This window comes from Cheilinus undulatus, linkage group 20, assembly GCF_018320785.1.
Source record: "Cheilinus undulatus linkage group 20, ASM1832078v1, whole genome shotgun sequence".
Lineage (NCBI taxonomy): Eukaryota > Metazoa > Chordata > Actinopteri > Labriformes > Labridae > Cheilinus > Cheilinus undulatus.
The window spans coordinates 28,974,340-29,000,668 of record NC_054884.1 but is presented as its reverse complement, the minus strand read 5'-3'; the positions used below and the strand labels follow the sequence as shown (position 1 = coordinate 29,000,668).

General features: G+C 39.8%; 1 protein-coding gene across 1 annotated transcript in view; it reads right to left on the bottom strand.

Annotated features, from left to right (window-relative positions):
- Nucleotides 1-14,888: 14,888 nt before the first annotated feature.
- The window catches only part of LOC121528784 (SH3 and cysteine-rich domain-containing protein 2-like), a 38,251-nt gene continuing 26,810 nt past the window's right edge, over nt 14,889-26,329 (bottom strand). Inside the window, exons 4-11 of the mRNA XM_041816375.1 lie at nt 22,341-22,425; nt 22,027-22,139; nt 21,844-21,907; nt 18,732-18,787; nt 18,474-18,562; nt 17,415-17,466; nt 15,318-15,455; nt 14,889-15,083 (exon numbers count right to left, since the gene is read on the bottom strand). Of these exons, the coding sequence (XP_041672309.1) occupies nt 14,985-15,083; nt 15,318-15,455; nt 17,415-17,466; nt 18,474-18,562; nt 18,732-18,787; nt 21,844-21,907; nt 22,027-22,139; nt 22,341-22,425 (696 nt within the window). The 3' untranslated portion in view covers nt 14,889-14,984. The remainder of the gene's footprint in view (nt 15,084-15,317; nt 15,456-17,414; nt 17,467-18,473; nt 18,563-18,731; nt 18,788-21,843; nt 21,908-22,026; nt 22,140-22,340; nt 22,426-26,329) is intronic.

The following is a 26,329-nucleotide window of genomic DNA, read 5'->3' as shown; positions in this document are numbered from 1 at the left end:
CACAATTATCCTCTAATCCCTGCGCCTCAGAGGCAGAAACCCCAAAGTCTTTGACACAACTCAAATTGAATAGATTAGGTTTTTCCAACATCTTGGTATCAGGACATTTTCAAAAGGCCTTTGTGGGAAAATGACTGAATTTAGGACTTCACTGATAGGAGGCTATCACAATAGATCCCTGGAATGTGAACTGTGTGCGTGTATCTAAATATATACAGTATAATTTCATACGTGAGCAGAAAAAAGAGCCGGAGTTGAGCAGCTGAAAAATTAATGACTTGCAATCCATAAAAGCATCATAGTATGAGCTGTGGTGTGAGAGAGAGTGCAAAGAAACACTGGATTTACCTTTTCTTAGATTTAAAAGTGTGCTTTTAAAGATTTTAGAGCCAGTTGCATTTGAAATTTTTACAAAGACAGAAAGAGCTGATATTGTAAAGAAGACAAGTGGCACATACTCTTATTGTATAGGAATGTTTTTAGTTGACCTCAGTGTATTTCAGACTTATTCCTAGAAAGCCCAAACTCTTCCCTTAGGTCAAAAGTGAGGGTCAAAACTTGCCTATTTTTTTGGAGGCATCAGCAAAAAATGACAGAAAGGGGGCTGGAGATGGATTTTCAGTCCTTTAAAGGTTGGAGCAGTGGTTCCCAAACCTTTTCTGCCAGGTCTTTACTAGGATAAGATATTTGTCAATTGGACATTGATAAGGTTTGAGCGTAGGGATGATGGAGAGTTGTTGCTGCCCAACTTTGCCACCATCTTTGGGGGGAAAGACTTTCACATCCAAGTGAAGGTCTTCTCCACACATATGTGGGTATGTCTTCATCCCCCTTTTTCAAAAACAATTCTGTTCATGACCGTTAAATTCTCAAAAACAACTTAGTCTATTTGAAAATGCAAAAATACCAAGTCCACAGAGGTGGTATTCTGTTGGGATTTATTTGTCTCTATAAAAAGTCTATCTCACTTAGAGACAACAACAGTCTCCTTGATGAGAAATTTTTCCTGCTGTTCCTCTGTAATGACCTTTTCATTTTCAGAGTTGTCCCACCAATCCAAAGGGGTCCTGTCCAGAAGCGCTGTTGTTGGCAACAAGGTTTGTACCTTTGGAGTGTTGTATGAAGCAGCAATGACCTCCATAGTCCATTCAGATGTCTATTCCTCAACAAAGTAGGGGAGCAACTGGACTTCCATGTGTAAGCATTAGGGATGTAACATATTAAAAGCTCACGCTACAATACTACCTCCTTAACAAGTCCATGGTACAGTACTAGTATTTAATGTGACATCAAATATCTCCCTAGAACAACAAATGAAGACTTGGAAAAAGGAGATGTTGGCATTTATTAAACAACAACTGCACTATTAATATTACAATATGTGCAAAAAGTACCCTAGGGGTGCATTAGGCTTACAGTAGATACTTATACTTTGGTGCCAACATGTTTACTAACCTTGTAAAACCTCTGTTGTCCACCACTGAAAATAGCTGTAGCTCTTTGGCGATATATTCACTGATACAACTAGTGATCTGCTGAGCCCTCGCCCTGTTGTTGGGAAGTGGGATTGTGAACGCTTTCTTAAGAGTCTTTTGGCCTAGCTGGATTCTGCTCATCACATCTTTGCAAATCTTGATGATTTGCCAGGTGGCTCCTTATGTTACTCATATTCCCCATCAAGTTTGTCATTCCTGTCTGGCGGTGTCCATCACTTTTTCTCTTTCCTCATTTCTTGACACCATGAAACCAGAATGCTTCCACACATCTGATTTAAAAGTCCCATGAGCCTCCACAATCTCACTCAGTTCTCCGTTGCCACTCATAGCACCCACCTTTTTCGTGCTGTTAGATCAAGCCAGCGGGTGGTATGCAAAGGATGATGGGTACACAAGGGCTGAATTTACTGAAGTTCCCACTTCCCTTCATTTTGCTCCACTAAAAAAACAAAACTACACTTTTTGCTCTACAGACCTATTGTTTGAAACCTTCACACATTCACAACGGTAAAGAGACGCTTCTGTCACCGTAGTACTGCAAAATCAAGGATACCATTAGCGTAGTGAGCATGTCAAAGTTCAGTTGAAGGAGTTTCAGTGACCTAAAACACTGCTTGCATGTATATGGTAGGTCAAACGCATGGCAAACCCTCCATTTTCAAAAAAATACCTGCCTACATGTGGACAAGACCAAAGAGTAGGTAGCACAGTGTTGTAGTCACAAAGGTTCAAAGCGAGAGAACCTGGCTTTCTTTAGCTAAACCAAATGTTGTGCAGCCCTGTGACCAGTCCAAGGTGTTCCCTGCCTCTCATCCTACGACAGCTGTGATCAGCTCCAAACAGGATAAGCTGTATGGAGAACTGTTGGAAATTATGAGTCATTAGCTTTAACTTAACAAAATAGAAGAAAAAGATATTTTAACATTTGGCTAACCAGCCAAATGAAGCACATTTTTATTTTATCAAGTTCTAGTTTTCTCTCAACTGTTTTCAGACAATCAGCATCCTTCATAATCTTGATCACTTTGGCTTTATGCTACAGAGGCACATTCTAAGAGGCTGGTGAAGTATTAAATGCCAGAGGAAGTCAATGTGTAATAACAAAGAAGTACGTAACTAAGGAACCAGGATGCTAATGTGACAAAAAGTGTGTTTACTCAGTAATTAAGGAAATGGAAACTATCTTTTAGTGTAGCATGGAGCTAAAGCCCCGGCGGGCCTCCTGTCATTAAGAGGCACTAACACAGATGCGAACTAACCTTTTTAAAAAGCTGACCAAAAGCGATGAATAAAAGCCATCTGGGATCACCATTAAGACCATGCTCCTCTACACCCATGAGCCACATCCTCATGACCCCGTGCTGTAACTGTGCGGCTCAACCTTCCTTCATTTTCCTTTTGAGGCAGAGTCAAGAGGCCCTTGTAACATCAAGGCTTCATAATGGTGAAAGGTTAGAGATGAAGAGGAAAATATGTAAGCGGCGGATTCTGATTAAAGGCTGGGCTCTGTGAAATGTTGTTGCGTTAATTCCTTTTAAAGTGTGAAGTGAAAGTACTATGAGCAGGTGTGGAGGTGGGGCTGATCTGCAAGACTGGAACCTGGTGTTATGTTTTCACAAGATGCCATGGGCCTAATCCAAAGAAACATCTGTATTTACCAATGCCCAACCATCTGGACAGGTTCCTGTGAAGACATTGTCCCCAGTTTTAAGGACAAGATTCAGAGATACAACTAGTATTTTGCTACTTTGTCTTTTTATATAAATGAAACTATAGCGACTTTCTCAGGGGCCACTGACAAACAAAACATAGTGCTTCTATTCCTAGTGTTTGCATTACACAATGAAGATGTCTGCCTAAATGTCAAGAAGATCATTTCAGTCTACTTTGGGGATCTAAAGAGTCTCTTTAAGGTCAACAGCCACTGATTGGACCCATGATTTTGTACTAATTAGAGTAAAGGACATGCTCAAGAGCAATCACCCAGAAATAACACTAATCAAAGTGACTGTTAAATAAAATAAAATATAATGGCTTTCAACAAGGAGAATGGTGTCTATTCCATTTCCACAAAGTGCACTGATCACCTGCTTTTAGCACTGTGTAACTTTGACAGTTGGCAAATGGTTTAACAACAGGATTTCACATACCAGCTGTCAGCTTCAGCTTCAGCCTTCAGCTGTTTGATACCATGGCTGAGGCTGGATAGAGGAGGATAGTGATGGATGAAGCAGAAAAGAGAAAAAGCAACAGAACCGGAGGCCAGACCTGGGTATATGGCTCCACCCTTTTGAGAACTGGTCAACTACTGCAGCCTTTGACCTGTGCATGGGGCAGTGAGTCCTCCAGGCAAGGCAGTGTGATGCTCCTAGTATCTGAGCATACAGATGAAAGTCAGAGTCTTTCAGTCCTTGGTCCCCCGGTCTTACTAGGCCTGACTCTGACTGATGGCCAGAGGCACTGCCTGGACTGCTTTGTGACAACTTCTCTTTGGCACATTTTTGGGTTTGTTGGCAAGACTGTGTCAAACGTTGAGGAGCACAGCAGAGCAGGGATGGGAAGGATCAGCCGCTGGATACAGGGCTGGACCAGACGTCGGTGGCGACTGCGTACATCGTTGCATTGCAAGATGGTTTAACAACTTCCCAGCAAGCAGGCTGATGGAAAAGCAACAATCCAATGACAAAGTGTACATCCCTGCAAACTGCAATGCATCAGTGCCATTGTCACATGTTTAGTCCATTTACTGGGAACAGAAAGTTCTCTCAGGCTTACCATTTTACACTCAAAAGCTGTACTTCTATATGGCAAATCTCTTCAATTTGTTGTTTTGTAACATTACAAAGTTGTCCAAAGTAGTTTGTGATAAATTACTATCTCAAGTGCAGCCATTTCGCCAATGACTATAGATATCATGGCAACAACTGAATTTATAAACACACTTCATGTGCAAATATTTTGCAAACAGCAGTTACCTTTGAGGGGGAGATAACAGCGCTATGTGTTTGATGATAGTGCAGTTGCATTCAGAGACCGTTGGTAAATGCCAACACCACCTGGAACTCTAACATGGACAAACTGCGTGTTTGTGCTGTCAAGAGTCGACAAGCAAACGGACAAGATGCTGCTGATAACGGGATCTATTTAAGACTGATCTCACATAGCTGAGCATCTGCCTCCAGCATTATGACAGTGTATCTATGATGTCAGCAGCATATCCTAAATGCAGGGGACACAGACTCTGCAAGTACTCAGCCCAGTTCTCTGCTGATGGTAGTATTACACAGTCTATTAGTGAGTAAGTATAAGTCATGGAAACGAGAAAACCTCTCATTTTGGTTTACAACCAACAACACGGAGGTGGCAGTGTGACATGTGACTAACATTGCATGTTCTGAGATGCGACTATTGTGCATGCACACATCACCATCGAGGTTGTGAACTGATATATCGTTCAACCCTAATTTGAAGCCATGTTTGTTTATACTAAATCTCACAAGGCTTAATGCTGGATACAGCAACACTCTAGGGTCACAATCTAGAAACAGCATAGTTGTCTGTTTATGGGGATTGGCTCAATTTTGGGGCCAGGCTCAAGTGGCTATTGTGAGAACTGCAGCAGCAGTACTTCTGTGTTGGCGTCGTTTTTCAGCTTGGTTGTTTATTATTTTAATATGAACTTAACTCAAGGAGAATAAAGAGCTTAATGGGATCCAGCATAGGTCCATTTTTCCTGTTAATTGCAATGCATACATCCTCACAAATGTTTTATCCTTTGGACAATGCTTTTTATGACATAAATACTCCTTTGGAAAGTGTTTAGTTGACAATGGTTTGGGGCAAATCCATCCTCATAAATAAAACTCTCTTGATCTCCTTATATTGTGTTAGTAAAAACACTAAATCACCCCCAGGCCTCCCCTAAAATACTGATTCAACAGAGGCAAAGAAGCATATGCACTCCCTCAAATCTATCATTCCCAGTGTAGCATGCTTCAAAGACAGCTTTCATGTGCCAACCCTAGGGCCTAGTTTCTGTGTCCTGTTCAACCTCTAAGATCAGCTCAGAGGATATGCACAGACTTCTCATTATCCAGGCTCAAAGCCCTGGAACGCAGTGTACCAAACCTTACTTCTGGACTCACTTCGCTGCTCTGTGGTGCTCATTCCTGTCACAGGGAGTGTATTTTTTAAAGTAGCATCCTGAGCCAGTAGAGGTATAGATAGCCTTTGTGTCAGGAGATGAGACCATGCATTAAACATGCCATTTCTGTGTACCTTCTTCATTTTTAATGGTCCAGTTGGCGAGGTGTGTGAAAGATGGTAAAAACAACCAAAATCTGAGGATGGTGACAACATAAGACAGGGCGGAGGAAAAGACCCAAACTTCAGGTGTGCTCATCAGAGACTAGCTGGAGCATGAGGTGTTGATATTTGTTTGATAAAATGAATATTTATAGTTTTTCTGGGATGACTTGCAACCTTGACTTGGTCTGATGCATTTAAAAAGCTCTAAATAAACAGCACCTAAGTAAATAACCCCTAAGAGGGCACAGTAACGGGTAGAATCATAATAATGGACTACATTGTGATTAGCCTTTGGTCTAAAGCTGGGCATACACTGCAAGTGTTGAAGCCAATTCTGATTTTGAGTTGCTGATTGGTTTTGCTGTGGCTTGCTAGTCATGCAGTGTGGCTACAGGTGGGCGATAGCTGACCATGTCTAGATCAGCTGCTCATCTCCTTCTTGGACTATTGCTGCCTTTCTTTAACATCCATGTTTATGTTTCTTTAACATCCATGGGACAACTGTCTTGACATTGGATAAAACTTCTCAAGCGCACCCTCTCAGATGACTCTTTGGTACATAAAGCACGAGGAAAGGCCTTCCAGGATGCCCTTCCATGTGAATTAAACATGGCAAAGAGCCCTCAAAGATGCCCTTTCAGTGGGCAAAGACCCAGAGTGTCCTCCAGAGTGCCTCAAGAGTTCTCTTTCAAAGCAAAAAAACATGGTCAAGTGATCTGTAGGGTGCCCTTCCAATGGACAAAGCATTATAAAGTTAAAAAGAATGGTTGAGTACCCTCTTGGGTGCCCTTTCAGCAGACAAAAACTTGATAAAATGCCATGTACGGTGCCCTTCCAATAGGCAAAACCTAAGGAGTACATCCTTTACTTGTGTATCTTTGTTAAATATATGGTTAAATTGTTAATAAGTCCTCTAAATTTTTTTCTTCTTTACAGTAAGTGTAGGTTTAATCACAATAGAAAGCATATGATCTTAACCAAGGCTTTCAAGCTATTTCACAATGTATGACAACTTTTTGCCTGCAGGTGCCCCAATGCATACCGCAGGTGCTTTTTTAATTTTCTCCCTTGCCCCTCAAACATCCTGAATCTGCCATCTCTCTAGGCCCCATGCTGTGCAACCTGTACACCCATTTCATTGCTGAGCTTTGTGTATTTGTTCCACTTATGAAGCCCACAAAATAAATATCAACTCTATATATCCTTAAAATAAAGCTGTGATATTAAAGTGTGAATAGCACAAACTGCTTTTTCACACCTTGCACAGACATGTGTCGATATCCTCCAATGTACACTGAACTAAGCAGGTAATAAGAGGGGAGTAATAGAAGACGATTTGTGTTTTGACACATGGGGTTTGTTACATATTATTCTCATTTTGTCGTCTTCAGTTTCCTCTAATGGTGCTTTCCTTTACTTTTGTCTGCCTGTGTAATCAGGGGCTATTTTGAGAGTGGCTTTTCTTGGATAATTAGCATATTTTGCTGTATTCCTGCTGTCTGTTAGCACCCCTTTACTGCAGACACCACCTATACTGTGAGTCCGTCCAGCAGCTGCAGATCAGCTTCAGAAGAAGCAGAGAAGTGAGTGTGAACATTATAGGATGATTGCGCCACAAATCACACATTTAATGAGCCATTTTACTTCATTTTCTGCAGCCGGCATGATAGGCTCATGGACCAGTCTCTTTGATACTCTGTAGGGATTTGTTGCCCCAAACTAAACACTTAAGCGTCTCTTCGTGATGTTGATGGATGTGGCGTGAAAGAGGAGTGAAAGTGATTTTCTGAGGGAGAGACGGTTACTCAGCATTACATTTTCCACTCATCACCAGTGTTTGAGCCACAGAAAGAGGTTCAGAGGAGTTTAACGTCCTCTGCTCTTTTTCGTGACACGTAAAGAGCTAAGTTGTAGAGTAAATGGAGTCGCCTTGAGCACCAAAGTCAGCACTTTTATAAAACGTACAAGTAGCTTGATGTACTGCCAGCTGAACACATTTCTGTCTGTCTCTCTCTCTACAGAGTGGAAAATCACATTTGATCCAATTTGATAACAGAACTGGGTCATGATTTGAGAAATGTTCCTCACACCACAGCAGGGACACACTACACTACACGCTCACATACACACATGCACACAAGCACACAGAGAAACTGTCATTGCCAGCTTAGTCCATGGCCTGCCAGCAGCTCCTCCATTGCCAATTAATTTGATTTGGAGTTAATCCCATTATTTATGGTCATTAAGAACAAGAAGTCCTCTCAGACTCTTCACTGTCGACTAGAATGAAAGATCTCAGTGTAACTCTGTGGCAAAGGGAGGAGACATTTTGTTGGATTCAGTAAAATTTTTATGAATTACTGACAACAACAAATGCTGAAAACACAACCACAAACAGAAACATGCTGCAAGTGGCAGAGACAACAACGGATTTGTTTTCCAGAGACAATGAAATTATAACCAGAGCTTGGACTAATACTCTCTTTGGGGCAATGTAAGGATCTGATTGCATTATATACACTATATGGACAAAAGTATTTGGCAACACCTGGTAATTATTGAATTCAGGTGTTTCAGTCGGATCCATTGCCACAGGTGTCTAAAATTTAAGCACCTAGCCGTGCTGGCTCCGTTTGCAAACTGGGTCATTCTGGGTTTGTGAAATTTCATCCCTGCCGGATATTTCACAGACAGCTGTGAGTGATGTTACTGGAAAGTGGAAGTGTTTAGGAACAACAGCAACTCAGCCACGAAGCGGATGACCATGTAAAATCACAAAGCAGATCAACAACTGCTAAGGTGCATGATGTGAAAATGTTGCCAACGCTCTTCTGATTCCATAGCTGAAGAGTTCCACTGGCATTAATCCATTAAAGCCTGAAAACACAAATTATTGTCAGAAAATTCTAATTTTGGGGACTGAAATTATTGTTCAATTATCTACTGAAATCCAAAAAATCCAAATTTCCATAAAATTTAACATTCATATTTTTTGTATCTCATTTGAGCATCAGATAGAGTGGTGTAAAGCACACCAACACCAAACTTTGTAGCAGTGGAAACATGTTGAGCAAGTTTGTGGATTCCAGGAGAACACTGCCTGCCTGACTGCACTGTACAAACTGTGAAGTTTGGTGGAGGAGGGATAATATATGGTGCTGTTGTCAGGGTTTGGGTTAGGCCCTTATCTCCTCTGAAGTACAATCTTAATGCTTCAGCAGACCAAGACATTTTGGACAATGCTATGCTTCCAACTTTGTGGCAACGGCTTAGGGAAGGCCCCTTTCTATTCCAGCATGACTGTGCCCCAGTGCTCAAAGCAAGGACTATAAAGACATGGTTATGATGATTTTGGTATGGAGGAACTCGACTGGCCTTCGCAGAGCCCTGACCTCAACCCTGTCGAGCCCCTTTGGGATGAATTGGAATGGAGATTGCGAGCCAGGCTTTCTCGTCTAACATCAGTGCCTGACCTCATAAATGCTCTACAGAATGAATGGGCACAATTTCCCAAAATCTTGTTGAGAGTCTTCCAAGAAGAGTGGAGACTGCAAAAGGGGGGTAAACTATATTAAACTACATTCATTTGAATACTATGCCATTGCAGTCTCTGTTGGTGTAATGGCCAGGCAGCCAAATACTTTTGTCCATATAGAGTATTTGTGATAGTGCTCTGTATTTGAATGTGTAGTCATAAAACATTTATGTTGGGTTTTTTGTTGGTTGTCTTGCTTTGTGTCATTGCTTTCAGCTGTATTGGAGCTGTATGGCCGTGCTCTTGACTTGGTTGAGTTGAAACTTTGGGTTGCATATTGGTTTTTGCTGCTATTGTCACATCTGTGTTCAGTTGTATTATATAGTTTGTTTGTTGTTTTGTCTATTAATATTTTTATAATTTCCTTATTTGGCTGTGTATACATGGTTGTTTTGTTTGTGTTTGGTTGTGTTGTCTAAATGTCTCTGTTGTCACTGACAGGAGTGGTCTGAGATAATAATTCAGGTGTGACTAAACTGTAGACTTTCAGCTTTAATGTGTCACAATAAAATGGCATTTACCATTCAGGAACCAAAACCATTTTATTCAGAGTGATTCCATTATTAGGAGTTCAAAAGTATTTTGTATATTGTGAAATACCATGTAGTGCAATGGGCAAGTGTGGTCTCTTACTTCAAAACAGCTGAAACAAATAAAGGTGTAGAAATAATGCCAAGTGTTGAACTGACATTTGGTAGCAGTTTGACTTGAGCTTTTAAAATGAGGTCAATACTGCAAGCGAAGAAAACCATGATTAGGCTAAAAAAAAAACTAAACAAATCTATCAGACAAATCGCAAAAACATTACGACTGGCCATATCAACAGTTTGGACTAATGTTTAAAACAAAGAAAGCACTGGTAGACTCAGAAACATCATATTGCTTGGAAGATTATGTTAGACAAAGTGAATGAAGACTGAATCCTTTCCTTCACAACAACTAGAAGCATATGGACTTGTCTGAGTTGTATTTTTTTCTATTTCTACATATTTCTCTGAATGAGGTCTAAAGCTCTACATACAGCCTCCCAGAGCTGCTACTGTTGAAGTTGTTGTTTCTGGTAATTTGCCAGTTGCTTTGGTAAAATGGCCTTCACTGTGAGGTCACCGTCTAGGTTCAAGCCTTCAACAGACTGATTAAATAATGAAATATGTTTGCCAATCCTCCTGTCATGAATCATATCAGCTCATAAAGAAGTGTGGGTGACAGTGTTACTAATTATGTCAGGGTCACTGTCTGATTAGTGTCACAGTGGAACTGATTGGTGACTGGACAGAATGTAGTTTAACCATATGAGAGGTACAAGTGGCAGTGGCTAGCTTACCCAAACCAGAGTGATTTCACAATAACTGTTTCATAGAGTTGTGGATGGTCACTTGGTATACTTAGGATTACAGCTATGCTACTGTATACTTCTTCTGACAGCATGTCAAGAGTCATATGTGCCAGTTGAAGGCATTTATGCTCCCGTTATACCTTGTCTGTAATGTGTAATACAAAGCTGAACGGTGGGGAGAATCCATTCTTACCCCACCATTATTGATGGGAGTCATGGGGGGTGTAAAGTCAGAGCTAACAGTGTAGTGTGACTGCATGCATAAATATATGTGGGTGAATGTAAGTTCCTGCTGTGCTAAAACTCCGTGCCCCTCAAGCCTCTGCAAAGCTTTAACCCATTGGGAAATAACTCACTGGTTTACAAATACTGCTCTATTACATAATTTGTATGAAAGGTCAAACAGGTGGGTTGAATAGGTCTTCCAAAAAACAAGGAAAATGTAAATTAGCCATTGTTAAAATATATACATACATGATTACATTTTCTATATATCTATAGATATCGAGAAGTTTATGCTGGATTGAAAGGAATTAGGCTTAGCAGTTCAAGCAGGGAGACAATTTCATTTTCATTTATCCTTTTACTTATTTCTCTTGCACTCTCTATTTTCCTGCTCTGGCAATCAGCTGGTTATGGGTGTTTACTTACTTAGATTCTAAACCAATCCTATTCTACCACAACCTCTCTTGACCAGTGACCCTGCTGTGGTTGTATTTTAAAGTCTGCTCTCCTCTCCTCTGCTGCATCATTTCAGTGCTATACCTGGGACCTTCCTCCACCCCAGCTACCTCCATTCCATCTAATCAGCTTCCAGGTCGAGCTTCTCAGAATGCCACCCCTCCTCATCTTTCATCCTTTTACCACCATCGGCACCCAGACTCCATCAGGGGCATCCCATCCTGTTGTTGGCCTGCCCCTTAGAGTACATAAAGATATCACAGTTGAGATATTTCACCTTTCTCCTTTCCAAACCTGTGAAATAAGTAATTGTTCTCCGATAGTGAAGTCTCTCCTTATTAAAATTAAAACTCTTAAAAGATAATTTGCACATGACAGCGATAATTTAGGGGTCTGCTGCTCGTTTAAGTTGCACACAGACATTACTGTGGGCTATTTAATTTAAGCCTTTAAATTTAGGCTTTCTTGCACTAAATTACTACACTTAATAATATATTTTTAGGTTGCTGTGTTATTTTATGTCTCTGCCATTGTAGGAAAGGCCCATTAGTCAAGTCAAATGAAATTCATTTATAGCACAGCATGAGCTGACCAAAGTGCAACTTAATGGCTATGTGCAATATTAATTGTTTTAACCACCTCCATGGACAGAAGGAGTCTCTAGTCTCTGGAGCAGTAATTTTGGAGGTTGCTGACTGAAATGTCAGGAACCCCTGACTTAGGTGGCATAACATAGTTGCAGAATCTCAACCTTTAAAGGCCTGTGATATTGCTACTTTACTAAATGAAAAACTACTTATTCCACCATTGTCTCTTAAATAATTCTTGTGTTAATCTATTAAAATTGAAGTTTTATCTACTTGGTTGTCTTCACAAAATTAAAGCAATAGAAGAGCTTTTTTTCTAGGGATGCACAATATTTAAAATTTTCCTGATAATCAATAAACTGATACTTACAAATGAGTTTTATCAGATACTGATATTGATATGTAAATGTTTTCCAGATCTAAAACTTCAGTCCTTAAAACCATTTTAAACTTTAAGGAATGAGGATGAACAAAGAAAAACACTTCAGTAAACCTACGTTTGTTGGTGCAACCTAAAACTCCCACATTTACCTGTAAATATGACTGATATTTACAGCAGATATATCAATTTCAGAAATTTAATATCTGCAGATGCCGATACTTAGCATTTTAAGCTAATACCTGACAATACCGAGATAATACCATACTCCTGACTTTTTTTTAACGTTATAATGAGCTACAGCAGTGATTACCAAATTGGGACCTGGAGTTATGACAAGAGGGCATGACAAGGCAAAATAAAGTCAACACACAACATTTAGCACTGCTACCAATGCATGGCACATTTTGTAAGAATCAGAGCAAAATGGACAAAATGAAGATTTAAGCTGGACATTGCTAGTGAGCTGAGAGAAGCAGTCTTAACTTGGAAGTTTCATAATGCATTTTTTTCAGGACTTTTTGCAGACGTTTGAGATAGGGTCTAAAAATATAGGAATTTGCTAGCATTGATATAATGGATGTTAATGTGTAAACAAAAATGAGTCATGGGGTTCAAAATATTTCAACAACCTAGCAAGAAAATATTGGGAACCACTCATCTACAGAGATAAACAGGAGTGCTGCTGAGAAAGAAAAAGGATATTAGTTTTATCCTTGGTGAAAATGATTCAACCATGACATAACAGTGGCACTGACTTTAAGCATCAATAACAAGTAAATCAAAGGATACAACTGAGGACAAAGAAGGAATCATTTTCAAATAAATGACAACACGTTCTGACAGTTCATCAGACTTTATTGGGAGATGTGAGGGCAGCTAGCCATGCAGAGAACTAGCCTGGCCGTGTGCATTAAGGGGTGAGAGATAGTTCACCTGGGTAATACTGATCCTGAGCCAGCCTTGATTCTAGTCAGTGAAGGGGATGTTTGGGATGGTGCAGACTGATCCAAGATGGATGACAAGAGAGTCCCAGAGCTGGAGTTTAAATTCAAATCTTAGCAAAAGCACAGGCTTGCATTGGACTGTGTGTTTGTGTGAGTGGCTACGCTGGAAAATAAGCTGAGTATAAAATAATATGAAGTGACTAGAACTGTTGTGCATAGTACTTAAAAAGATTTGTGCTGACAGGGCTAAGTGTTAATTGAGCAGAGGGATGCATACATCAGTAAGTGGGGTAATAAATAATAATCTCTTGCTGTTAAGTTAATGCCCTTAGATTGCTCCTGGACAGCTGCAAACCTCTAGGTCAGAATGCTATTCAGAGCCAGTATATACACTATATTTATAAGGCTATTTACAACTTCTGTCAAGTTTATTTACATTTATTGCCACAACAAATGCAGTTTGTCACTGCCGTATAGTTTATAATGACTGTAATAAATCAAATAGTGTGAGCTAAATTTGCCTGTTATCGTCTGAAACAATTATTAACTGTGTGTCAGAGTGAGTTAAAGCAAATCGTTTGCTGGGAGAAACAGTCTTTTATCAAAGATTCTGGCTATTTTTGACAGCTGAAGTTTGGAAAACAGTTAGACAACTTTCAGAATGTTTCTTTTTTGTTTTACCCATCATCCTCGATGACAGTGTTTGCTCTTCCATGTGAGAAAAGCAAGAACATCAGCAAAGTCGAGACATACTTTAGTGCATGACCAGACATGACAGCAAATATTACAGGACATAGCATACAGATAACAAACAATAAAGAGAAGATAAAGACAGGAAGTAGATCCAAGCGGTTAATTTTACAGTAACATGGAACAAAGTTGGCTATAAATATAAAATCGATGTGTTAGCGTGTGTAAAGGGAGTGGGATTGAAGGGAGTACTGAGAAAGCGGCTCCCTCAGGTGCACACAAAGCATTTGTCACATCAGAGCTGTGAAGAGCACAAATGCACCATAATACCCCGTTAGTACGTGTGTTCTGACTTTCTTTTGACCAATATGGAAGAATTTAAACTTTTATACATACAAGCAATGTTATACCTGAATCCTTCCTAGTAAGAGCAGGAAGGACAAGGATGTACATCATGAATGTTAATTAAAGTGCCCATTATGAGCTGGATCATCTTAGTTTAGCCAAATCAGAAGGTCACAGAGGCCACTGCAACAATCAGCTACAATCTTTCACAATCTTTTATGTCTTGTTTTTGCTACACGAATAATAAAATGAAAAAATTTTGCACATAAAGTCCCTTTACAGGCCTTGACATCATAGTAAAGTAGTCCTCATTTTTCACAAACAAATGGCCAGTGGAAATGGCTAGTGAGGTAGCCAGACTTCCTTCCTCTTTGTGATGCTACATAACTGTTAATAATGTGTATAAAAACCACACAAAGTCAAGTTTTGCTACAAAAAGTAGCTCTAAAAAACTCTGAAGAAGCCCCTCCTGTCCTTCCTTTCACCTTTCAAATCTTCCACAGTGAGAAGCAAAGTCGTGGGTTTGTTGTCCATTCAAGCTGTTAATTTACTGCCACTTTTTGGAGGGGTGGAGGTGGGTGGTTGGCGGTCAGTGAGGTGTTGCGTTAACACTCCTGAGTGTTCCTCCGTCATCGTGAACTTCTTTCTTAAACTGTGGTTGGAGGTGAAGAGAGCCGCCATCATATTTCAAGCAGACACTTCACAGGGACCAAGCCCCTCTTCTTCCCGCTGCTCAGCCGGAGGAAACCATCAATGTCTTCATTTTTACCCACACAGATCTGCAGTGGGAGGGTGGGTGAAGGAGGGAGGGAGGGGGTGAGGTAAGGCAAGAGGGACGGGTGACATTCAGTGCTGTTAGGCAAAAATAGTGAGCAGCATCCGAGACCATAACAGGCTGTCCTCTGTAATCTCAGCACTTTTTTGCATGTATTTACATTCATTTATTCAAACTGTGTGAGCATATGAGTGTGGGAGAGAGAGAGAAAAATGTGTGTAATTATGTGTGTGTTCACCTGGGCCTCTTTCACAGTCATCTGGCCTTTGTCTCGGTTGCCATGGAAACCGGCGGTGACCTTCCACACCCGCTCACCAGGACGGACCCGCTGCACAAAGTTGGCTGGGAACAATCCCACCTTGTCTCTGCTTTTCCCCTGGTAAACACAAACAGTCTGTTGGTCTTTGGAAGATAAAAATAGATATTTCATGTCCTGTTCTGAGGCAGCTTGAATTGCTTGTAGTAGAAAAAAATCTATGATGCTGACTCCTCTTGTTTTGAGTAAAAATTTCTCCTCAATGCATCCACAATTTGCTGCCTGATTGCCAAAAAAAACAAACAACCGCATTTCAATCATAGGCCTGCTGACGATTCAACACAAACAGTAAATCCAACAGTCAGCTTCCGATACAGTCCTTCAGAGTCCTTGGCTGAGCATATCCAATTAGATCCTTTTGTGTTTTGTGTTGTTTACTTGACCAGTTGCCTAAATACACATCACATTTATACAGGATTCAATAATCGCTACTACAAGCATAAAAATACTCACAAAGCCTTCTGTTAACTGATAAACAATGTGAGTAATAAAGAAGAACCATCAGTTGGCTCGTGTCTGGATGCTGACATTAAAAAAAGGCAGGTTTAAGGTAAAAGTGGCAGCTATGAGGGGTTTAACTGTCATGTTTTCCTGAAATGCAGTGTGGTTTAAGATTAACTTAGTCTTAAACCATGTTTAGGATTAAACACAGTTTAAGAATAAACTAGCAACTAGACACTTTATTTTTGGATGCATTACTATAACAAATTAGGTGATGCAATTTTTAAAGGTTAAAGTTGTTAGCTTCGTAGCATCACAGGCATCATGTAGCCTCACGAGCCTGTTTTACTGTATGTTAGGCTACAATTAAACAAGAGGCTAATATCAATCCTGTGTGCTTTATGCTTGTAAAAGGTCCTGTCCTTGTAGAAGACAGGGGGAAAGAAAATGTGGAAGATGGAGGTAAAGAAAGCAGGGGCAGGATAAGATGTGGGTGGTGTAGGTGAAGTAAGCAGGAACAGAGAGCAAGATGAAGATGACGGAGACATAGAAAGCAGGAACAGAGAGCAAGATAAAGGTGACAGAGGAAAGCAAAGCAGAGATCAATAAGGATAGAAGAGGAAAGAAGGAGGGAGAGAGAGCAAGAAGAGGCTTATAAATACAAACTAATGTGAAGGAAATAATAAAATTACATTTAATCTTTCCATATTACATGTATTACTAATTAAAACAGGAAACCTATCAAATTAAAAATATTAAACATTTATCGTTATTTACTTTCTCAAATCCCTAGCTACATCCTGCTTCTCCTGACCTGCTTTGGCATGAGTTTTCAATCGTTAAGGGCGGGGTTTAGTTGTACTGTAAGCCCATATATACAATGGCTGCTACCGATGTAGCAATTAGTTTGGATGTTGCTGTAGAAAAGCAAAAGTCAGACTAGCTTAATCATACCTCAACCATATTTAATTAGCACAAGAGCAAAAAGTCTTAATGAAAGCTTCTCTTTGCAGAGAAGTTTTCACACATCTCCCATTAGGCTTCTGCAGGAATTTTTGCCACCGAAAAACCATTCTTATACAACAGCAGCACGAGCCTGTACAGCTCGGGTTAGTACTGGTGCTGTGCCTGTCTGCTATCTCATTTCGTGCTGTCGCTCTGATTCAATTGTCTTTTGAGGCTTTATATGTGTTATGGTTAAAAATGCAACCTATAAGCTATAGTGGCATGAAATCTCTGCCACCATTCACTTAAAGTGGTACTGATACTTTTCCTTTTCCTCTGTCCTTCAGCAGGTGAAGCTTAAAATCTTCAGCTGTCTCATTAAACCCACTCTGCAATCTGTCTTCTTCCTTTTTCGCATTCATGCTATCAAATCTATGCTAAAAACCACACCTGCTGTCTTTAAGCACATCCAGCAGCCCTTGAATCTTACTGACTTTTCTTTGTGTGCTACTGTGATATCTTTTCAAGGGCAATCTGGATATTTGTAATGATAGATGTCTTCTCTCTGAGCTCTGGATAGAGAGAAGAGTGATAATTTTCAAAATGTTTAATAGTCCCATCAGAGCAGCTCACCTTCCACCAGTCCTCATTGGAGTCATCTGTAACTTGAACTCTGTCTCCAGGCCTGGAGGAGAAATACAATTATTTATTAAATGGTATATAGTTAGGTAACGCTTTTACCTAAAGTGCTTTACAAGGTTTTTGCAGCTCATTCATCCATTAATGCATACACTGAGGCTTCTAACAGGGCACCAGCCAACCACTGGGAGCAATAAGGGGAACTCTGTTTTGCCCAAGGACGTTTTGACATGTGGAGAACTGGAGAAGAGTATCAAACAGTACCCACAGTACCCATTATTCCTCCTCTGGTAAAGTCAATTGCAAGGACTATATGTGTACTTTCAATTGAGATAGCTGAGTCAGGAACCAGGAAGAGAGACTGGGTAATGGCATACAGGATAGGAGCTTCAGGAGCCACCTGCCCTGAGGGCAACAGTCTCTGTACATGAAGCGTGCAAACAGCTAACTGTGCCCAAACAGCTAACTACGCTAACAGTGCCCAAGTCTCTGGGCTTTTTGAACTATTTCACACCTTTTGATAAAGAAAAAAATATAGCAGTCTAGAATGCATAGACAAGCTGATTCCCTTGTTTTCAGTCTTAATGCTAAACAAAATCACATGGCGTACACTCTCACTTTAATCAAGTAAAGGACATGAGAGTTGTGATATCTTTATAAGCCTGTTTTAGACTGAAAGTAGAGCTAATGATTTTCATTTTGGTTTGCACGTTAACCAGGTATGAAAAGTAACTGCATTTACTCAAAATACTGTAATTAAGTAGCTTTTTTTGTTTGCTTGGTGGGTGTCTTATGGCTATCAGAAGTTGCTGTGCCTTCATTTTTGAAAAAAAAAAAAAAAAAAAAGTTACAAAGGAAAGTAGCTGTCTATCCTGTCCAGCTCCCCAGCATGCCCCTTCCCCATAAAAAAGGAATGAAACCCCCTACCATCATCCTGCTGAGGAGGCAGATGGTGCGTGAATGTAACAGTGTTTTGTCCAGGTACATTACCTCTCCACTATCATTCAATCTCTCATTTACATATTTGTACATGAATAAAGAAAACTGACTCACTGTAGCTCCAAGTCGTTTTTCTCCTGAGGCAAAAACTTGTAGAGAGCAACGTAGGTGTGGATGGAGTGAACCTCCACCCTCTTAGGAGTCTGAGAAAGCAGGGAGGAAAAAAAGAAAGATAAGAAAGATGAGGTTTTTATCTCTATGGCGCTCATGTGAAAGTCAAAAGTGAAAGAAAGAATATGACGTTTGAAGGAGGCTGACAAAGTGTATTTTCACCAAGAAAAATGAAAGAAGAGAGGAATGCTGACTACACACCTTCAGGCTGACCCTGTCTTCTGAATCAGCCTTCTCGCTTTCAGGAGGGGTGAGCACTAGAGAGACAGACACAGAAACATGAACAGACAAGAGGGAAGGGTCATGTGTAAGATGGAGAAAAAGTTTGGGTGATAAAGAGAGAGAGAGAGAGAGAGAGAGGTCCTGTCACTTTGCAGCAAACAGAAGGAAGGCTGAAGCCAAGGTCATTGACTGTAAAGTGGCAGCAGTACAAACAGAGATGATCCCTTCTCCTGGGACTAAAGACAGAGAGGTTAAAGTACTGCAGAGAGAGCACACAGAGCTCCCCTATAGGATACTGTATCTCATGGTAATGTATGCCTTTAAAATCCTGACTGTAACCTTGACTTTTCTCTTTGCTTCATGTAAGGCACATTTTAGAAGAACGATAGCATTTTCACTTAATAAACCTAAAGAATAAAATCAAATATACTGGGACATTTTTGCAGCAATAACATGTCTAGCATTTGAAATAGTCAGATTTCGGGTTTTGAATGTTAGCTACATCAGGAACAATTAAAAGCACAACAGTATATTTAGAAAGTTTAAGCTTGTCTTAACCCTTTTCATGGGATATGTGGATGAAGTTGTTGGCCATTGTCAGTGCTAAAGTTATCAGCAACTTTTTGTAAGCTTCCAGCAGGGTGAACTAGTGCCTGAACAGAGTTCACCATTGTAAAACGCTAAAAAAATATTAATGGCCTTTCTTTATCTGTTAAAAAGCACACAGGACATCTCTTTACAAAAGAGCAGGCCGATATTTACCCAGGCCGATTATTAATGCCAATTCTTGGCTTTTAACCGATTATCTGTGTTAGCATTTTATTTTACCGATAATCTGCATTTATTCAAAGATGTGCTATTTTGGCTCCTCTCCACAACACTATCTGTATCTGATGTCACATGACTACTAGCCAATCAACACTGAGGCCTGGGTGGCAGTGACACAGGGCATGTACAACATCACTTACTGTTTCCTGCTGCTACTGTGTTACTCAGTGCTGTTTCTAATGTTGACAGAGCTCCAGTCTGATAACAGTTTATAGATATAATTTCTAAAGCAACCTTTAAGGAAGGGAGGAAAAGAGAGCGGATATACACCATCGCGCACAGAGGTAGAGGAAAAAAAGACCAGCAAAGTGTGAAAACAAATCTGCAACATGGGCCCTGATAAATTCTTACAGTGGGAAGCCAGCAGTGTGGTAGAATGTTTACTGGAGTGTCGCTACTTAATCTAACACCAGTTAAACCATGACACTGCTTCTGTACATTAGACAAAACAAATGATAAGCTGATAAGTTTTCTCTTTTTAGTTACATATAATAATAGTTATACATAAAATCAAGTATCAAATGATCAATTAATAAGAAATTTCAGCATTAAAATTTATTTTTATGGTTTTGATTTGTTGTAAATGACCTTTAATGGCCTACCTGCAGTAACTCCAAGCAATGGCGCCACAGTTCATGGGCTAGCTGGGTCTTTAGCCCAAGGCCTCAATACCTGAGCCAGCACTCATTCTAAAGAGTTGTAATGTAATGTATGAGTTATACATGATGCAACTGCCACCTCACCAATGGTATAATTATAATAAAAAAAAAACTCTGCATTATAATAAAAAAACTGATTAAATCATGATAAGCTAAACCCTACATTCTTTATTCAATTCAGTTTTTTCCATGGGAGCAGGTCCTCCTAAATGTCTGTAAGTCATGGGCCTAAAGTGATATTAAGGGCCTTTTTGAAACTATTCCCCCAACTCTCCCCTTACACACCTCCACCCCGTCCTTGCACTCCTTTTCCACCACAAAACCTCAAAATGCAGAGATGGTAGTTCAACCCTCCATCAGCAGGTGCAGCAATGCTGGCTTACTGAATAAGTGTTAGTGCAGATTTAAAATATCAAATAGTTAACATTACTTCCATTCTCTAGCCTTAAAACCTTGAAAACTGTGTTTTGTTTACAGGGACTTCATAAACAAATTATTTAATAGAATTAGATTGGAATTATGAAATGCTTAAAATGCCACCAAACATGTAGCCTAGCCAACGTATTATTTTAGTGACGTAAAATCATCCTATAGAAAGTTCAGGTTTCCAGGACAGTCAGTGAGGGGAGTTTGTCCCAAAGCTGGATGCTGTATTTAAACCCTCCAGCTTAACCAAGGGAGCTTGATCGGTGACATCGAACGGAGTTCATACCAGGGTGGCTGTGACAAGAGAACAGTTTCTAAAAGGTCCTAAGTCACCTTTGCCTCCGGGCCTCATCAGCAACAACCCAAACTTTGCGAAGCACTGCTTTCAAGCAGCAGTATGTATCTTTTCCACCTAAATGGTAGTTTAAAAGTCAAACTGGACAGTGTAGTCCCCATCAGCCGGGGGAGTGGTGCAGAGCTCCTCAGTTGCCTTTTTTCAGCATTATCTAGTAATGAAAGCAGGCTGCAGTTCTCTAACAGGATGTTCTTATGGCTCTATGGTCCTACACTTCAGCATCAGACTTCAACTGTTTGATACAATAGCTGGGGCTTAGAGATGGAAGCAGACGGTGATGGATGAAGCTACAAAGAGGAAAAAAGAGAACGACTGAGCAAGAAGCCAGACTGGAGTAAATACTGGACGGGACTTTACATACTGGCGAGAGCTTCATGAAACAGTAGGCTGCAAGTCTGACGCTGAGCTGGCTATGTAACTGTTAGATGGTTGCAAACTGGTAAAACTACTACCCAGCATGATCTGCCCCATGGATAATGGGAATGTAATAATTGAAAGGCAGAATGTACATCACTGAAAATATTATTCTGATCAGATTGTGACTTAATGTTGGGGTTTATCGTAGTCTTGTTGGTTATGTCTCAGGTTTGCATACATTTTTGAGCTGCAGACAATGTCTTTGCTGGCATTTGTCAACAAATGCATACCAACTAAAAGGGGCAGACGCATGTGCAGTTGCACTTAGAGACATTTGGTGAATGCAACAGCTCACCTAACCAAAGAATGTCCCAAAAATGTTGCTTTAAATATTCAAAATAACCATCTTTAAATCCGCCAAAGAATCAAATATCAGGAGCAACTTCAGGCAAATTGTATTGCTTACTTCCTGGGATTTGTTCCTCTTCAGCTATCGGCTGGTTTTCTAGTTTGTCTTGATGTTTTTCCCCCTGTAACAAAGACAACAATGCAGACAGCAAAGTCAGAGGCATTCCTGGTATGATTTATGTCAACATAAATTTATCTGAGTGACAAGGGCTGTCTGTGTGTTGCATGTGTGTTTTTATACCTCGTGACACGGTGACTCTGAGATACTGCCGAAGCTGGAGCGGCTCATCTGAGCCAGCGACGTCCCATAGCGCAGCGCCTCATACACAGGGTCAACAATGCTATTATCTGCCTCTGCACACAGCCAGACAAGACAGAACAAAGCAACACACATGCTGTTTTATAGCTCACAATCCACCGGCACACACATGAATCTGCACATACAAGTGGCCTGTCAGGCATCAAGGACTGAAGGCTACGAACATGGTCATCAGTCATCCTGAGATTACAGTTGTTTGGTGTTATTACAAATCAGCCGCTGTTTTCATCACTCACCCTTGGCAGCAGGAGTTTTTCTGACCACACCCAGCTGATCAGAGGTGAGCAGAGGAGAGCTGAAGTTTCTCTTGAATGCCCCCGTCTGAGAGGCCAACAGACAAGGAGACAAGGAGAGGAAGGACAGGGGAAGGAGAAACGTTACTTGAGACTAAAAAATGACTGTGATATTGGCTGTAAGACAATACTTTAGTGCTTTCACGAGGGAAAGGTAGACCTGTGGTATGTGCAATGAAACCTGAGCGTCTGAACATGTCGAAGTACCAATGTTTGTGTCCTCTCAGCCTGATAACTCCTACAATTAACCTTGATGCGGACGTTTTTCAAATCACACATATTTTGAGAGAAGAAACATAATCTGCATCGATAAAAGACAAAACATGTACTTGGGCTGTGTAGTCTATTTAATTGCAATGTGTAATCAAAAAAATCCTAATTTATCACAAAAAGAAAGATTGAACAATATCCAACAAGTTTATTTAGTGCTGCATTGCACTAACCATAACTGCCCACTCATGTTGCCAATATTACATTCACCATTAGTTTTAACAGGGGAACTCGGCAGAAATGTCCCCTTACACTCCTGTATACCTACAGGAATATGATGTAACTTCTTTCTGCCTTCAAGCTCATCTCTCCATGTAGTCTCAAGCACTTTGAAGGTTCATCTCTGTCTACATGATGGGCAGACAACAAAGATGTAGTACTGTAAAACTTCGATATCCGTTTGTGTTTCTTTATTTAGCAGGAGAAATAAGTTTAGCTACAGTAAGTGACTCATCAGCCCAAGGACTACAGTTACAAAGGGCTGCTGTTTTGACAGAGGCTGTGATGAGCTGTTCTTCAAATAGAAACAGTTTTTAAATAGAGCACCCTTCAATCCCCGAATCTCTTTTATCTGATTAATAGAAAGTGACACACAGAGAAAAAATATGTTGTCAGAAAACGTCTATGCCTTATTATTATGAGGTACCTTTGAACTATTGTGCTTGCAACGAGTCTAACATGCTAAACTCATCACGTTGTATACAGGACAAGCCTTAAAACATCTCTGGTTTTCAAGATGTACACAATGTCTTATCATGTTTCAAGTTAGAGACTAGGGATGGGAACAATTAATCGGTGATCAATTAATTGGTCGTTAAGAATTTGGTTGATCACGGGAATTTAGTCGATCTGATGTTGGCATTTAATAAAGAGACTAAACAAGTCATACTCTGCACTGCACAACAATATCTACCGTCATGACATTGTGAGTGGGACCATGCCTTGGTTATGCATAAGAGCCTGAGGCTTTCGAAGGGTGAAAATAAATAAATCATTGAGAAACACACTCATTAGTTACCTGTTTTTGTTATAAGGGGAAATGTTATACATTTACAGTGCTTAACAAATTTATTAGACCACCACCCAAAGTCAGGTTTATGCCACAGCTGCCCTAAATTAACAGCATTGTTAAAAACTGGTAAAACCAAAATCATTTTTATGTTTCTGCAATGGTTAATACACCAATATGTAGAAGCTCTTTAACCCAAATGATATTTTAATGCTAAAATATAATTATAATTGTTATCCATGAATTTTCAAATTTACTGATTTACAAAAAAACCTGAAAAAATAGTACAGCACATTATTATTTCTTGATTAATAAGTTGAATTATAGTTATTTGTTTGCATTCCTGAACAGAAAAAATAGTTTTGGTGCTTGAATGTTAGGCTTGATTAATTTCTGACTTCTCAGAGAAGCCCAGTGAGCCGGATCAAATTTGGGTTTACAAAAGTGTATTCAGTCTGAAAATCCTCATTCCTGTTCAAAATGGTAAAACATGGAGAGCTCACTGAAAATGAAAGAGTCCGCATTAAAGCACTTCATGATGCTGGATGGTCTCTGAGACAAATATGACAGGTGGTCTAATAAATTTGTTAAGCACTGTATATATATATATATATATATATATATAAATATAGATAGATATATACTTTATTGATATATATATATATATGCCCGTGTATGAATGTTTTTATACATACATAATGATTAATCAATTAATTGATCACTAACATTATAGTTGCTCGAGTTGGCAGGTTTCCTCCAAACGCCCATCCCTATTAGAGACCAATAATTTATCAGTTTAATGTAAATGTATGACATGAAAACAACTGAGGGTTTTAAAGTTTTAGATGAAAGTGACTTAAAAAATCAAGTAAAAGATCACATTAATATCAAAGGGAAGGAAATAAAGATGATTGCTCTGGCGTTTTGGGAGATGCAGTGCGTGTTGACCTTCCTACAAGTACATCAAAAAGTGAGATTTGCTTTAAGGTTTAGGGGATAGTGATGGCTGTTTTCAGGTCTGTCAGTCAGAAAATTTGCCCTGAATTCTTGCTTTATCTGTTTGTTTACAGAAAACAAATTTCACTTCCTCTAAATGCATAAAACCTGCACTGATCAATGTCTTAACAGTCTTTAAAAAAAAAAAAAAAAATTTTATATTTTCAATTAATATGATGGATGCAATTACAAGGTGAATCCCTGCACATCCATTTACTTAAAAACACTGATGGCAAACAGTTGATTTAAAGTCTCTGTAAGTTGCATCAGGCATCCACTTCAGGCTTTCAGAAGTTGACTGCACTAAGAGCATATGTTTTCTAGGGGTGCGTAATCGGATGATCTTAGACCATTAAAGAAAATGGATGTATTGGCAACCTGCTAAAGCTGGGAAAACAGTAGAATCGCATTTGCTCAACCTCTCCACTTCTGCTAGGGCCGAGTGGGATTCATGACTGAAAATGAAACTGAAACTTAATATTTTAAAAAAGTCGAAATATTAATACAAATTAATAAAGTCAACTGCTTCAGGTTTTCCTAAATCATCAAAGTGCAAGGAACACTTAATAGAACAATCTGCAAAAAGTTTGTAAACTCTTTTGACAATCTCAAGAGATAACATCCTCAGAGTCAAACAGCTGAGAGGAGACCGGTCCCACCGCAGTCCTCATTGCATGACCATGTATCACGGAGAGTGTTGTAGAGGGTCCCTTTGTAGGGAGTTCATGACCCAAAGCTGGCAAACAACAGTTTGCATGAACACTAATGAAGGTAAAGCATCCAAGGCCACCTCAAAATGCAGTCTGAGCTATGAAATTTCAAACTATCCTAAGTATAGAACGAGGAACATTCACACCTTGCCTTGAGGATTACCAATCGACATTCAAAAAATGCCAAAACAGATGTTAATTTGTGTTAATGCAAGACCTAAATGCAGTCTGAGACGATGCCCTTAAACTTCTTTTGTAGTCTGACCAACAATCCAAAACAAAAACATACAATAACATGAACAAAAACAGTCTGGAAATCATTTCACAACAATGTTTAATTAGTACAGCAGTAATAGAGTTTGGCTAATGCGTTCTTTGATGTGACATCTAGATTCCTTTGTGTTTTGTTAGAATATGCACTATATTTACTTCTTTTGGCTGGAGTCATAGTCCGTCCAAGAACCTCAAAAATTGTATCTTTACAAAAATTCAGTTATCAATAATGACATTCCATGTTCTACAAGTCCTGCTCATAGTACACCTACCCAGTCAAACCCACTTACTCTACATTCTCATACTGGTGGCAGAGGCTGCAATGCACAGTGGTCACCAGTATTATCTAATGCCATTGATACCCAACTGAGCACATTTAGACACTACTGACACAGCAGTGGGAGCAATTTGAGGTTAAGTGTCTTGCACAAGGACACATCGCCATGCAACTGCAGGAGATGGGGATTTAACCCCTGACCTTCAAGTGAGCCACAGCTGCACTTTGAAGGCCAGCTTTAGCAAACCAGTACAGAGTATATAACTATATAATAGACTGCTTAACTATAGTGTAGTACAAAATCTAAATGTGGTTATATTTTTGTTCAAAAGCAATTCCTTAGAAGATTTGTCAACTGTTGCTTTAACTATGTATGAGGCATAGCAAAAATCAGATT